Source organism: Manis pentadactyla, chromosome 12, assembly GCF_030020395.1.
Source record: "Manis pentadactyla isolate mManPen7 chromosome 12, mManPen7.hap1, whole genome shotgun sequence".
Lineage (NCBI taxonomy): Eukaryota > Metazoa > Chordata > Mammalia > Pholidota > Manidae > Manis > Manis pentadactyla.
In genome coordinates this window covers 28,657,687-28,673,004 of record NC_080030.1, presented here as the reverse complement: position 1 = coordinate 28,673,004, position 15,318 = coordinate 28,657,687, and the positions used below count along the sequence as shown (strand labels likewise).

Below are 15,318 nucleotides of genomic sequence, written 5' to 3'. Positions count from 1 at the left end.
TCTTTTCTATTTACAGGCGTGCCCTATGTACTCTTGATCTTTCTCTATGAAATTGCTAGAATATAAGCCCCATGAGGATAGGGCAGTTCCTTGGAAGTGACACAGCGATTACCGTCTCCCATCCTTGCAGCTAATTCTCTCCATCCATACTGTACCTCACAGACAGACATTGTTTTCATGTCTGGGACTCACTGATATTTTGCCTTTGAACTTTATTATTAAAGAAATCCTTCTTTGGCCCAGGTCACAAGATATTCCCCTCCATTTGCTTTATACCTTTACCTCTTACAATCTGGTCTTGAACCCACATGCACCCGTCTTCCACTCAGCACCGGGCAGGACTTTCTTCTTGTGAATACACCTTTCCCCGCCAGTGTGCGGTGCCCCTTGGGTTACAACAGAGTTCCCATGTAAGTGTGGGTTTGTCCCCAGCCCCGTCATTGTTCCATTGCTCTGAGCCTCTATCCCCGCACCAGCACCCACAAACTCTATTTCCATGGCCTGGTGAACACATTCACTGACAGAGCAAAGTCCCTCATTCTTCAGTGAACTATTAATTTTCCATCTACAGTTCAGTGTAAATCAAAATATCCTACTCCAATTTTTATTGAGGTTGCACTAACTTTATAAAATGATGTGGGAAAATGTACATTTTTATATTACATAGGCCCATTCAGGATGATTCAGATCTTCTACTTCTTCTATTTCCTTTTTATACTTTTCTTGAAGGAAGTCTCTGTATACTTGTTGAAGTGGATTCCTGAATACTTTATGCTTTCCATTGCCATTAGGAGTTGCTATTTTCAATTTAAGTTTCTAGTTGGTATTGCTGTTCTTCATTTTTTGCTGTTGATCTTATATCCAGAATGGCTCATGTTTTCTGCCTGAGTTTGGGTGGGGTTCAGAATTACCAATTTCCTCCTTGGTGCCCTCCTCTTGGTACCAAGGCAACTGAAAGACTGTTACGTTCATTAGAAGACTGCATACGAGCATGGGACCAAAGAAGCTGCTAGAAAAGCCCCATGGATATCCAAAAGAGAGCACACCTATCCCCAGAGCCAACATCTTCCCTCCTGGCTACAAAGTACTGAATATACCCAAGCATATTTTGTCTCTTGTGTTATGGCTTCCCCTTACATAGAAACTTTTGTTTTTAGGTATGTCAGGACCATATACTCAACTACCATAAAAGTTGCCAAACCTATGGGCTTGGGAGCTATTTCGCTTCCTCTCATAATAGGTAGGAGTACTAATCCAACACTGCCTGGCCTGTAACCTTCATCACAATCACTGAATACCAGTAAATCCACAAGTACAATCACCTGCTCTGCCAGAAATCACTGGTCCCCAATGCAGTAAGGCCTGACTGTGCATGACGGGAAGTTAGAAGAAGTCTGTCAACCAGAATCAGCATTTTCCTAAGAGGTATTAGTTTTAAAATCTTAACTTAGACGGAAAAATGACATCTAAAAATTCTCCATCTACAGCTAGTACTTAACCACCTGCACTCTATAATGAATGGAATAGGATTGACTGGCCCTGCTTAATTTTGTGTTTATTCCAGGAAAAATAAGCTTGAACCAGATTCAAGGTGGCAGCTCTCAGGGAGACAGCATCTGCCCTTCTGAATGAGACACTCTACGAGATGAGCTTGCCATAGGGAAAAGCCTGGAGACGGGAAGGTCCCCTGCGGGCCAACAGCACAGAGCCCACCCCTTCCGCTAGGGACCTGTGCTCTTTGGCCACCGCTTCCCACTAGCCTGCAGGGCACGGGAGTCAGCACTAAGCAGTGGGCTTTTGGGAGAGTGTCAAGCTGGCTTTAACCAGTACGAATTCTTTTTTCTCCTCTGTGTTCAACAGCAATCACCCTGAAAGGCTTCCCGACTCCAGTGGATGCCCAAAACAGACACACCTAGAATAGTTTAAATGGCTTTATTAAAGGCTATTAATATAAAATACAACCAAGTTACAAGTAGTCAAGAAGAATTTTTCATTTTTGAAAATGTATCAAAGGAAGGGAGGCGCAGAGGAAAGGAGGTGGCTCTGACATCTGCATGGAGTGCGGCGCAGGCTGGGTGACAGACCCCCACAGGTCCCCAGGTGGGCAGCACCCCCAAACCAGAGCATGGGGCAAGGGGCCGCCAGGTGAAAGAACAGGCACTGGTTTCTGACTTCCTGGGGCAGAGCTCTGAAAATACCCCAAAGTTACCCAAAGCAAGACACTGAATCCTTGAGCTGAATCCCAGGTGCGGAGAAGGCTGGGGGCCGGGGCACTCAAAACGCACACACACTAGCTGACAGTGTATTTTTTAAGTCATAGAGACAAACTTCCGGTTTTACAAAATCCATATTATCCATGGGGAAATAGGAGATTAACTTCCCTTACTTGGATACACAGGACACAGACACAGAGCAGGCAGGGAAAGGGACCACCTTTGCCCAGACCACCCTGGGTTAAGAGCAGGATATGCAGGTGAGGCAGCAGGCGACCCACGAGCACATGCCCTCCCGGGCCTTGTCTTTCCCACACCCTGTATCTCCACAGGCAGCACGAGGCGGCACCATCCAACTCCAGGACTCCCTCCAGGCCTTCCGAGGGCCCATGCTGCATTTACTCCCAGGAGGCTGCACTACATGGAACTCTACACACCATTCTAAGAGATACCTGAACACCGTTGGGTGCTGGGCCCCACGTGGTACTAAAGGGGGCAGGAGCTTTCAACAATCCCCACTCCCCCTTAGCTCCCAGGAGAATCTGAAGGGCATACTGGGCTTTACAGAAAGAGTGGGAGAGGAACTAGAATCGCCTCCCAAAAGTACAGACTGATGATCACTTTGGGCTAACTGTCCCAGGATATAATCTTTTTTCCCTACTACACTGACACCAAGGACTACAAACTCAAGGCTGCACATCTTTCTTTTTTAAAGGGACCCTTAAAAAAAGCCTGTGCCCCTTTCAAGCATATGGGCTCTAAAGCAGCCATTGCCCTAGGGGCTGAAGGAGGGGCAGGTGGTAAGCCCAGTGGCTAGCCAGAGGGGCTGGCACCTGCCATGCTGTCACAGCTGGATTTCTAGGCTCCTACCCCCTCCACCATGCTAAAACCCCTTTTTCCCTTGCATGTTTCAACCATCCTCAAACAGCACAGGAAGAGCCTGGATGTGCCATGATATAGTCAGCCACCAAAGAGGAAGGTCAAATCCGAGACCCCAAGGGGCCAAATGAGATTTAGGGGGATTACACAATTGGCAGAAACCAAACCAAAAGTCGGCTAGGCCACAGCTTTGGCAGAAACTTTCCTGGAAAAAAAGGCTGCCATGTGCTTTACCTTAGAGCAAGATAAAATATTCTGGAAATCATTTCAGAAGATTCTATTAAACAGGCATTTTTTAAAAGACACCTTTGATGTGAAACCAGGCGCTCGCTGGAAGAACTCGCGGCATTAAGGCTTCAGGTGAGAGGAACACAGTGAGAGGCGGTGTGTGTGTCACACTCGGGCCTGTCCTGCAGGCTCGGGCAGCTCAGGGCCCACTGGTCAGGGTAAGGCGCCCACACCTCGCCGCCCTGCACCGGCCGGGGCACAGCTCGCCTGGGAGCTGCCTCCGCCTGAGCAGCAGTGGGCAGGCAGCAGGTCCAGCTCCAAGAGACGCCACTGCTATGACCACAGAGGTCTCCAGGGGTCGCTGCTGGGCGGTGCAGAACGCACTTCTCCACTTCTGCCCGTGGTCGGGGTCGGGGTCGGGGGGCACAGCTGAGCGGTCCTCGGGACCAAGGACGTCCACTGCCCCCGCCAGTCTCACACAGGAAGGTTCTGACACAACTGATCAGAAGAGCTTTGTCCTCCACGCCTGAGCAGAACGGCCCTTCCTCCTGCGGAGGCCAGGACAGGGGCCGTCTGGAGGGGCACCTAAGTCGCAAAGAAGTTCCAAAAGGAAACCGCTACAAACCCAAGAAAAACAGAAGCGCTACAACCACTAAATCTAGATACAAAATAATGAAAAGTTAACGTAAAATTTTTAAACATGCAACTCTTCTTAAACAAGGATGTGTCGTTTGAATAGGTATCAGGGCAGCTTAAAGACAACCTCCGCCGTGCCACAGCAGTCCGTTTTCCGGAAAAGGCGTAAGGGTGGAGGGTGGTGCACAACGGGAGAAATGTGGCCTTCGGCAGCGAAGCGCTGGGCATTGGCAAGAGGTCACGGGGGCAGATCTTCCCGCAGTCACAGCCAGGGTGCCAGTGTCACATGGCAGAGCCATCACCAACCGTCACCCATCAAAGTTAACCCCATGCATTTTTTAAAGGGAGGGGAAAAAAAGAAAAGAGTTGGAAATCACTTTTATGATTTTTGTGACATGGTTGAGGAAACTTTAAAGGAGGGAGAAAATTGGGCAGAACTAACTGGAAACAGAAGTGTTAGTTACAAGACTCGCTAAAATCCTGATGGTGTTTAAAAATTCCAAATGTGAAACTTTTGTTATCAAATCCTGGGAGACAGCATATTTATCTGGTCTTACCAAAAAGGTTAGAATCTGGAAATCTTGTCAAGGCAATATTACCAGTTTCCAAATGATTCTGAAAGAGTGTAGAGAAAACAGGAAAACACACAGGGAAGTGTGGCCCTTTTCCCCCCTGTCTACCACACCACTGTGGAAAACATCTTGGGGTTCTGGGTTGTATTATGATTTTTTTTTTGTCTCACACATTTTACCAGTTGTCCAGAAAATCAAATCCTGTCTTCAAGATGACATTACTTGAGCTGACCTGTAGAAGGGACAAAAATACCAAAGTAAGGCATGAGAATTATGCATAATCTAAAAACAGCATATCATTTTAAATGACCCAAATGAAACAGCCTGCCTGTCTCCAAGGCTCCCTGACCTCAATTTGCCTCTGTGCCTGGAACCAGAAAGTTAAATAGAACTCAGGGCAAGCTACACTCTGCCAAGATCTGACATGTCCCTCTCTCTGATCCCAGGCATGCCCCGCGAGCAGCTTAACAGACCCACCTGCAGAGAAAAGGAGAAAAGTGTATCTTTTCTATTTCTGAATGACAGGCATGTTTAAATTTAGTCATGGAATAACAGAAAAAATTATAAAATGGTCTTCAAATGTAAAACACACACACACATACAGACAAAACAAAAAGAGCTTTCAGAGTTGAGGAAATAAAAAATACGGGGAAGGGATGTATAGCTTTTTCTTTCAGATTGTGGGAAAGGTTCTGGAGTGATTTCCCCAAACCCCTAACCCAGAGACATTCTTCAGGCCAAGGACACCCCCTTGAGGGACACGGGGTTGATGTGAAGGGCCCCTCTGTGAGCACGGGCTTTCTCAAGCTGCTACTGTATTCAGACACATTGCAGCAGGTTTCCACCAGCCACCTGTGACCTGTGAGAACCTTTCCTCTGGCCAAACACAGGCAGATATTCCACTGGTGGGCTGCAGCCTTCCTGGGCAAGGACACTTTGACACCCCACCTTCCACACAGCCAGCAAACAGAAAATGCTTACACAGAGGCAACGGCAGGCAGTAGCTGAGCAGCTTCACTTGAAGCTCATCTCAGGCCAGTTTTGCTGCATCTGAGATAGATGCAAAGTGAGCCAAAACATGGAAAACCGGAGACAATCGGGCACGTTTTCCTCTTGCCGGTTTCCTACCAGTTTCTTACATGTGGTGGCAGTGCACTCTGTGCACTCAGACATCTGTTCCTTCAGAGAACTGCGTGTGCTCTATCCGACCTTTCCACTCCCCCACGCACACTTTCCTGCATTTCCTTACAATGAAGACTCACGTCTTTCATAGAACTGCTTCCTCTAGAAGACCCAGCTGCACAGCATCAGAGAAAGGTCACTAGATGGGGATAGAGGCGAGCTGAGTGGGCCTGTAAGGAGCCCGTGAAGGAAGGTCAGAGACAGGGCAGGAGCGTGGGGCTGAGGGGGCGCGGGGAAGCTGGCGGGAGCTGGCAAGGCAGCTCCCACCAGGGGCTGCTCCTCCTGAAGACAGCTGGCAGGCTCAGCTGCCGAGACAGGCATGGAAGGTGGGGTCCCACTCAGGAGACGCCCGAGGATGGCCACAACGACAGAGCACACACCCGGTGACAGCCGGGCAAGCCTCCCGAACAGACATTCTCCAGAGTATACATGCAGATGGCCGACAAGCAAGATGAAAAGATGCTGACATCCCCCTTAGAGACAATCAGATCAAAGCCACACAGAGACAGAGACATCACAGCCATTAGGGTGGCTACTGTCAAAAAAGTGGGACGAAAACAAGTGCAGCTGAGATGTGGAGATGGGCTCTCGTGCGCTGCTGGCAGCTGAGCTCGCCACGAAGGAAAACAGCATGGCTTCAAAAGCTACACATAGATTCACCACATGACTCACCAATTCCTCTTCTGGTCTATATCCCAAAGATATACAAAGCAGTGATTCAAACAGATATTTGTACACCCACATTCACAGCAGCAACATTCACAACAGCCAGGAGGGGGAAGCGGCCCCAATGTCCATCAACAGGTAAATGGATACACAAGATGTGGTACATCTACACAACAGAATATTACTCAGCATTAAAAAGGAAATTCTGACAGATGCTACAACTGGGGTGGGTCTTGAGGACATTAAGCTAAGCAAAATAAGCCAGATGGAAAAAAACAAATATTTTAAGATTCCACTTACATGAAGTACTAGTCAAATTCACTGGCAGAAAGTATGAGTGTGGGAGCCAGGGGGTGCGAGGGAGGGGTTAGGGCTGGGGAGTCGGTGTTCAATGGGGACAGTTTCAGATTTTCAAGATGAAAGACATATATTTAAAAAATAAAAGGGAGTCTAGATGACACTAAAATGGAAAGAAACAGCGGGGCACAGACTGATCCCCTCCTGGCCAACAGCCCAGCCCACCTCAAAGGCATCCGAACCCTCCCTCGCGGACAGCCCTCCCCTGTGAGTCCTGTAACCAACCCCTCCTGTACCTGCCCTCTGGCACCCAGGGAAGGGTAGCAGGCACCAGGGCCACACCACCTGGCAGAAAACAAGTCAGGGCATTGAGATGGACTTACAGACAGGTCTCCGTGTGCACCTGTCAGTGACCAAGCTGAGTAACAACCCAGCTCTCCTGACCCCCGAGGAGTGGGCAGGGAGTGTGGGCACCTGCAGCCCGCCATCCTGGGGAGGCCTCCCCTGTCATTCCCAGGGGAAGGCACCACCCACCTGTGCAGGCATGGCTTCTGAGAACAGAGTGTCCTCCTTGGCCTCCTGCCTGGCCTCGGGAGGAGGCGGCTCCCCCGCGGGCTCGGAGGGGGTGGCGTCGCCCGCGGTGGCAGTGCAGGCCTGGCCGGGCTGGGGTCTCTCGTGCTCGGTGCCCATGCTGGTAAGGCCACACTGCTCCTGGTGGAGGATGCCCGGCCCTTCTGCCGTGGCCTCCTTGTCCTTCGGGGTCGGGTCCTGCCAGTAACAGGCAGGCAGGACCTTCTCTCCCTTCTCCATGGACTTGATCTGGCTGGGGGTCAGCGACGGGAACTCGGCCTGGGGCCCGTCCCCCCGGGACCGCTCTGCGTTGACCTTCCAGAAGGAGGCCTCCTCTTCCTTCCGGGCAGGTCCCAGAGCATCCAGGCTGGATGACCTGCTGCCCTGGGGGGCCCGGGGCATCTGCGCCCCTTGAGAGGCTTTGCACCGCACCTCACCGGCGGTGCCGCCGCTCGGCTCCTGGATGGACAAGGAGGACACGCTGAACTCCATCTGGCTCTGCAGCCCGACACGGGAGAAAGAAAGACAGCGGCCCTCATCACCACCCGCACAGCTGCGCCAGCCCCCTCACCGCCGCCACACCACCCCCAGCAGCAGCACTCTGGCTTTCTGCCCTGAGGGGTGACTTCCAGGGCACACCGCACCCCTGCAACAGGGTGCCAGCTGCGGCTGTGCGAAGGCACCACGAATGGCTCACGCTCCAGTTCTCACTCAGGATTAACGCCCTCTGCGCAGTGAGCGTCCCCTTGAGGTGGTTCCAGAACCTTCCTGAGGAGCTGCCTGGTGGGGGATGCCCTCCCTGGCAGGTGACGAGGGGGTGCATGGCTCAAGCAACATGGCACCGCGGTGAGGGTCATACCCGGCCCACCCGGCCTCCCCTCCTTTACCCCAGAGCCAGACCCTGCTTTCCTGGACTGAATCGAGGTCAAGGGCAGGCCTGAGGGCAGCTGCAGAGACCCAGCCCTCCACCTTCGGGCCTGCTGAGGACTGCACGTCTGTGCGCCCCAAAGTCACCCACTGCGGCTCTAAACACCCCCCCAAGTGGTGTGGTTAGGAGGCGGCACTTTGGGAGGCGTTTAGGTCCTGAGGGGACCCCACGATGGGACCAGCACCCTCATCAGGAGAGTAAGAGAAGACCTCCCCCTCCGTGTGAGGACACAGCAGCAGGCCAGGAGGAGGGCTCCCACCCAACCTCCCACGCCATCGCCTTGATCTTGAACTTCCAGCCTCCAGAGCTGCAAGAAATAAATGCCATTGTTTGAGCCCCGAGCTGCGGCCTGCCGGACCAAGACCCCACGGCTGCAGGGCTCTCCTCTGAGACCCCCCAGGCGGCCCCGCTCCCCACTCTCACTGGGTCCTGCTCCTCTCAGCCAGGGCCCCATCACCACCTTAGATCACAGACCCCAGAGGCCAGGGCATGGCCTGGTACCTGCACAGCCCGTACCCTGCAACTGAGCGCCCCAGAAATGCTGTCCTTGATTCGGTGCCACTGGCACGGCGACCTCCAAAATGACAGCGTGGAGATGTTCCAGCAAACCGGTCATTAGGTGGAACCCTAAACCCCTCACACCAGAGGACATCGTCCCCCAGATTCTGCAGAACAAGCAATTTCTGATCCCAATCATTTCTAAAATCAGTCTTGAAACCTTTTCTCCTCCTCACTATTTGTGCTCCCTCATACAATGCCCCCTTAAAAAACAATTAATAAAACTACAATACAGAAGGTTTGGGAATTAGAAAAAAGAGGAAAAAATTCATTTCTTCCCGTGACTACCACTGTTTTTTATATTCTTGTGTAATATTCTCCATGTCCATGTTTTATGAGGTTGCAGTTCTGTTATGCATATAATTTGGGGCATTTTTTTCCATGTAAATCACAAGCATCATCCAGGGTGTTACATGGTCTCTATAACCATCATTTTTAAGGGGTGCAAGACAGCTGAGCAGCTGGTCCCACCATCTACTTAACCACTTTTTTATTATTGGACAGACAATCTGCTGCTTCTAACCTGTGTTGTTTTAATTAAGGTTGCCACAAAACATCTGCATGCATATAGCTCTACCCCAGGTGGAGTTCACTTCTTCAGAGAGATTTCCAGAAGTGAAACATCAAAACACAAAAGCAGACTTCTAAAAGCCCGAGTTCTGATGGCCAGAGGTCTCTCCTCAAGGCAGAAGATGAGATGATGAGGCCGTGAAGAACTAGAGCTCAAATCACAAAGGCTGCTTGAAGCTCTGGTTCAGAACAAATGCAGATTACTGAGAGGCATGTTTTTGTTTTTGGGTTTTTAGTTTGCCTATTTTTCACTTCCACTCTACAAGTGAGAAAATGGGGGGTTGGAGCCACTGAGTGAACCGTCCTGGGTCACTAGCCCATTAGGAAATGGCACAGCTGGGATTTTACCCTGGATCAATGATTCCAAGGCCTGAGGCCATGCCGGGCAGCATGCCATGCATAAAAGCCAGAAGCCGCCAGGGACATCGTCCATGTTAACCAGAGCCATGCACACAACAGGATTTCTGTAAGGGTGTCAACGATCTAACTTGATTTTTAAAGGACACTTTCTGGGTGAACCATTGTCAATACCTGCATTTTTCCAAATTCCACAACAGAAAACAGGGAGACTGTGGGCAGAGATGATGGTTTCTTTAAACAAACAAAATGCTAAAAATATCTCAGAAGTAGGGACCAAGATTTAGAGAACAGAGTTGACTTTTATGTGGAAACTGCAGTGTATAGAAGACACTTAAGAGTGAGCAGTGTGTCAAACCCCAGGCTTTTTAGGCAATCCCTCCAGGGGGGATCCCCGCATAGGAGCCTCCGGAAGACTAAGCTAAACATCTGTCTACGCGGAGAGCAGCCACGGGCCAAGCCGGGGACACTGGGGACACAGGCGGCCGCGGCAGTTCCGAGACTGCTTCGGGCCACCGCTGCAAGGGCACCCGAGCAACGACCTGGGCAATCGGGGACCGTGGGACAGCTCCCCGGGGAGGGCGCCATCTGGCGGGAGGAGAGGGCTCTGCTGACAGACGTGGCTAGCTGGTTTGGGGGGCTCCAGGGAAAGGGGACTAGCGAGCCGGGACACTTGGAGAATAAGAAGTCCTGACCTGTTTGCTTCTGGGCCTTTTTCCCCAGGTGTATGTTGTTTTTACTCTGCAAATAAAATGTGACTGCCATCTTCTTTAAAAGAGAGTCCTCCGATTTGGGTTTGTTGTTTGTATTTAAACACACACCTGTTGGGAAGGAGGGGGAGTGAAGCAAACAGGAGCAAAGGGCCTATTTCCTGTCCGGCTCACGTCTCAGCCCCAGGCCAGTAACCCCAGCAGATGCCTGGCGGAGGGTGGGGAGCAGGGCAAGGTCGTTCCTCCCAGGACCGCGGCCCCAGGGTGTCACTCCCCCCCGGGGGGGGGGTTACGCGTGAAAGGGGCTCCGTAGGTACGCAACACCAGGAGCAAGGGCGAGAAGCGGCTCCACACTCACCTGCAAAGACACGCAGTGTGCGGTCCCGTGAGGCGCCACCTCCCGTGCACTCGGCAGCCCTGGCCGCCCCAAAGTCGTCTTACTGCCCCTGGCTTCCTTGACTCCGCCCCACCCAGGCCTTCTTCCTGCGGGCCGCTCCCCCTTTTCTCCGGGACAGGCTGGGCGGCTTCTGCTGGCTGTGCCGCCCGCCTCCCCGGGCCCCAGGCCCACTAGACACCCAAATGGGACGCACAGAGGTGCCCCTCCTGCGCCCCCTCTGGTCACCAGGTCACGGCACGCTGCCCGTGGCTGGGACACGCAGGTGGTGTCTGTGCCTGGAACAGCGGAGCCCGGGTGACTGGAGTCCCCACTCTGGGTGCCCAGGGTCGGGCCGTGGAGTCTGAACTGGCCAGGGGCACTGCCATGGAGCCGCTGTCCTGTCCCGCGGACTTCTCTGTGACCCGGGGCTGCTGCGGGCTCTGACCTCACGCTTTTCAAGGCTGTACCCATACTGGAGGTTCTGGACACGGCTGGGAGGGGGACCTGCTCTCCCCAGGGCAGGTCAGTGGGCCAGAGGGGGGCAGCCCTGCCTTGCAGAAAGGGTAGGCTAGCTGGGGGACCACTCCTGGACCCTGTGATGAGCACGGGAAAGCGCAAAGACAATGAAGTTCAAGATGCAGTTTTTTTATTTCTGGAAAAAAAGCCTATTTTCCCAGGTGTGGAGTCGGAGCTCTTGGGAAAGGAGGTGACACTGGCCTGGCCCCCTCACTGAGCAGCACCGAGGGGGGCCAGCAGAGGACACTGCCTGAGAAGAGAAGCTGACAGTAACGGGCTCTGGCTCTCCTGCTGGGCACGGACAGGAAGCCGGGTGGGTCCGGCCCACTGTCCTACTCCACCTGTGAGGCGGGAGCAGTGTGGGCGTAAGCAGGACACCCGCCCCCCGCCCCGGTGGACTGTGGACAGCCCCTCGCCGTCCAGGCGCTGGCTGTGGCCAGGGGGATGCGCCCGAGGTCAGTCCACCGCCAGGACCAGGCCGGGCAGTGGTGGCCTGCAAGGGGAACTGGGTCTCAGCTGGCCACATCTGTTCTAAAAACAGAACCACCACAACCAAGGCCAGCATCTATTTTTACGGCCCCCTCACTGGAGAGGAATGTGGGATATTTCAGTAAAGGGGAGTGCATGCAGCCAAAACGAACTGTTTGGCTTGGCAGCTTCCAGCAGGTCTAAATTATTGAGACAAAGGCTGCAGAAATATTGTCAGAAAATAAGATCGAATACTGGAGCAAATCTGCATAAATCCACAAACCACTGAACATCTATTCTCCCCTTCCCCCTCCAAAGAAGGAAGGGGAGAAAGAAGGGAAGATAATAGAAACTGGAAATCACAAAATATGGGGACGTGACAGCCTAGCAGGGAAGAGACAGCAGGTTCTGGCACTGAGACAGGGTCAGGCCCTGCAGGCCAGCAGGGAGCAGCAGGGCCTGAGGGACTGGCACACCACCCCCTCCACCACAGCACCAAGGACGGGCACATGCACTTGCCCCCGGGCTCCAGTTTCCAGCTGACACCCCTTCGCTTCTCATCTGTAAACAGGTTGTCATGAGGATCCGAGGGAAGGTGGGGGCGTGTGAGCTGCTGGCTGCCGCTGGACCTGCACAGGGTCTGGGGGGGAGCTGGGCCTGCTCAGAGGGCCAACAGAGGTGCCGAGGTCAGAGGAACACAGCCCCAAGGCGGCCTGTGAGACGGGGCTGAGGGCTGGAGGGGGCGCTGGCTGGAAAGCCCCTGGGCGTCAGGACGTCAGGTCAGGGACAGCACAGGGAGGAGGGAGACGGCCACTGGACAGAGATGGGGGAGTCTCGGGGAGCAGGGCCCAGGGGCCCAAACGGGGATCCCGCACTGTAACAAGTGGCAGGATGGCTGCTGCTACCATGTTTCTCAGAAACTTTCAGCTGGCAGCGAGGAGGGCCAGCAAGCAGAGCCGTGGCTCGGAACCAGGGGAATCCTCCATGCAGGGAACACCTCGACTGAATGGCCTCTGACGCCCACGGGCAGGAGACACCCGCAAGCCACAGACAGACCCAGACTGCAATCTCCCTTCAACGATTCAACCGCCTGCTAGTTACCACCATCCCTCAGCCCCGGCCGGAGCTCTGATCCACAGCGGGAACAATGACACCCAGCTCCCAAGGGCAGGATAATTCGATGTGCGTGCAAATCCCAGACGCGGAGCATGGCGCAGAGGACGTGCTTGAGCGTGAGTGCCGATCTGTCTCCCGTAGGGGTGCCTGAAGGCCCCCCTACTCTGGAAATGGTCCACATGGGTCATCAGGTATCTTTTGATATCAAAGGAATCGGGGAATCCATACAACCATTCCTACTTATTACCCCCAAAATGGGCAGCTGAACATGGGAAGGACTGAGGTCAGCACAAAGGAAAAAGCCAGACAGCCTTGGCAGCACAAAGGAAAAAGCACATGTGTGTGTTGGGGGCGGGGGCTCCCCAGAGCCCAGCGGCCCAGCACCAGGGCCGGACCTGCCTCAGCAGGCATGTCCTCCAAACCCTCCAGCCCAGGCCCACGGGAGAATGCCCAGAGGCCTCTCTGCTCCCTGCCTCCCCCCGCCGGAGCATTCCAAGGGCTGAGTTTTTTCCTCTTGAAGCATCAGCGGCATGAGAGAGGAATCCGCCAGAGGGCCCACAGGCACCCCCTCCCCGCCCACGCCTGCCAAGCTGACAGACGAGTGGGAAACCCCGCGACCATGAGCACCCGGCCTCAGCTGGGCAGGCTGCTCTCCCTGAGCTGCCCTCCCACGATGGAGCCACCGAGGCCCCAGGCCCGCGTCAGCCTGGGAAGGAGGTGACCCAGGTAAAGAGGGATGAGCTGGAAGACTGAGCAGGACTCGGAGTGAGGGCACAGCTGAGCACAGAGACTGCTGCACACCCGCCCCGCCATCAAGGGCTCTCCTGCTCTGAGTGCCTTTGACTAGGCAGTGACCCCAGGTCCCAAGCCCAAAACCTGCTCATTCTCTGTAGGTGGGGCCACCATGGGCTGGCCTAAAGGAAGGAGCCCACGCAGAGGTGCAGCAACTGGGCAGGAAACCCGAATCCCTGGGATTCTTAGCTCTGCCCCCGACAGTCGGGACCGTGGGTCACGCTTACCCTGGCCTCAGACGATCTGCCTAGCAGTCCTATGAAAAGTCAGAGCTGAGAAAGAGCAGGGCACTTAGCTTATATTGATCTGAATAGTTGGAGGAAGGCATGAGATTACAGCTACCAACACATGTATAAATATGTGCCCAGTGGGGGAAAATGACACAAAGAACAGCTGTGTGGCTAAAGCTTTTCTCCTGCAGAAGTTTTTTCCACTGAAGGAAGCTGTCCACTCCCTGGGCTGTTGTTTGCAGAAGTGTTTGTTCAGTGCTGGATCTTAGTCTAACATCTGACCTAGAAAGGATACACACTATATGTCCACTGACTTTTTTTTAAAATCAATGAATGACATCATAGAGACAGAAAGTAGATGGAGGGTGGCTGGGCTGGCAGGGGCAGGCGTCAGTGTCTGATGGGGACACAGTTTCAGTTTGCAAGATGAAAAGAGGTCCGTGGACGGACAGGGGTGATGGTCACACAAATGTGAATGTAGTTCATGCCACTGAACTGTACACTTCAAGATGACTGAGCTGGTACATTTTATGTGTATTTTGCCACAGTTAAAAAAAAAGTCAAAGGATGGTCAATAAACAACCAAATGAAGTGACCTAGTGTCACACCTTCCAGGGTACAGAACCTCAGACTGAAAAATCAATAAATTCTCTGCCACTTCGCCAAAGGTGCGACCTATTTCCTCACACCTTGAACCTGGCTGGGCTGGCCTCACTTTGGCCAGAACGAAACAGAACTACCACAGTGCAATTTCTAAGCCTAAGCCTGGAGAGGCCTTGTGGGCCTCCCCTCCCGCCCCTATTTGTTGTTCTTCCAGCTGCTGAACTCTTCCACACCCACGTGGAGCCCGGCTGACGGCCAGCATCAACCGACAAGTAGCAGGGTCATCTCAGAGTGACTGGCTCCTGTCAGCCCTGGGATGACCTGACATCCCAGGCAAGGTCAGCAGAAGAGCAGCCAGCTGAGTACTGCCCAGACTGCCAATCCACAGAACCGAGAGCTTACGCCACGAAGCTGTGCGGCAGCCTGCTACGCATCAGCAGGGAACTGACGGACGGAGGCAAGGGTCAAACGTGGGACAGCAAGAAGCAGTATCTGCCCGGGCCTGCGCTTGGAGCCCGGAGCCACCTGCCCTGGCTAAAGCCACGTCCCCAAAGACACTCCTATCAGACTGTGAGCCCCCGGGAAGGAGGCAGGCACTGGAGCCGAAGGCTGGGGAAGGGTGCATGCGAGGACCTCTGGAACTTGGTACCGACCGTGAACAAGGGGAGGGATGAGCTCCTCTCTCTCTGGAATGCTCTCTCTTTTGCCTCCACAAGGCTCTAACAGTAGACTAAGCCTGACCTCAAGAGATCATACTGACGGGGGGACAGAGTGAGCTCCCCACTTCATGGATTCAGCTGGTTTTCCCCCGTTGAAAGGGAACATGAAACGGACTAAGAATTCTTGAGCCA

At 53.5% G+C, this 15,318-nt stretch overlaps 1 protein-coding gene across 3 annotated transcripts in view; it reads right to left on the bottom strand.

Moving 5' to 3' along the window:
• Positions 1–1,916: 1,916 nt before the first annotated feature.
• The window catches only part of C12H1orf198 (chromosome 12 C1orf198 homolog), a 29,387-nt gene continuing 15,985 nt past the window's right edge, over positions 1,917–15,318 (bottom strand). For 2 of the 3 annotated variants that reach the window (XM_036875704.2, XM_036875706.2), the window contains exons 3-4: positions 7,208–7,741; positions 1,917–4,760 (exon numbers count right to left, since the gene is read on the bottom strand). In XM_036875704.2, the coding sequence (XP_036731599.2) occupies positions 4,704–4,760; positions 7,208–7,741 (591 nt within the window). In that variant the 3' untranslated portion in view covers positions 1,917–4,703. The remainder of the gene's footprint in view (positions 4,761–7,207; positions 7,742–15,318) is intronic. The other variant, XM_036875705.2, reaches the window with a different exon arrangement.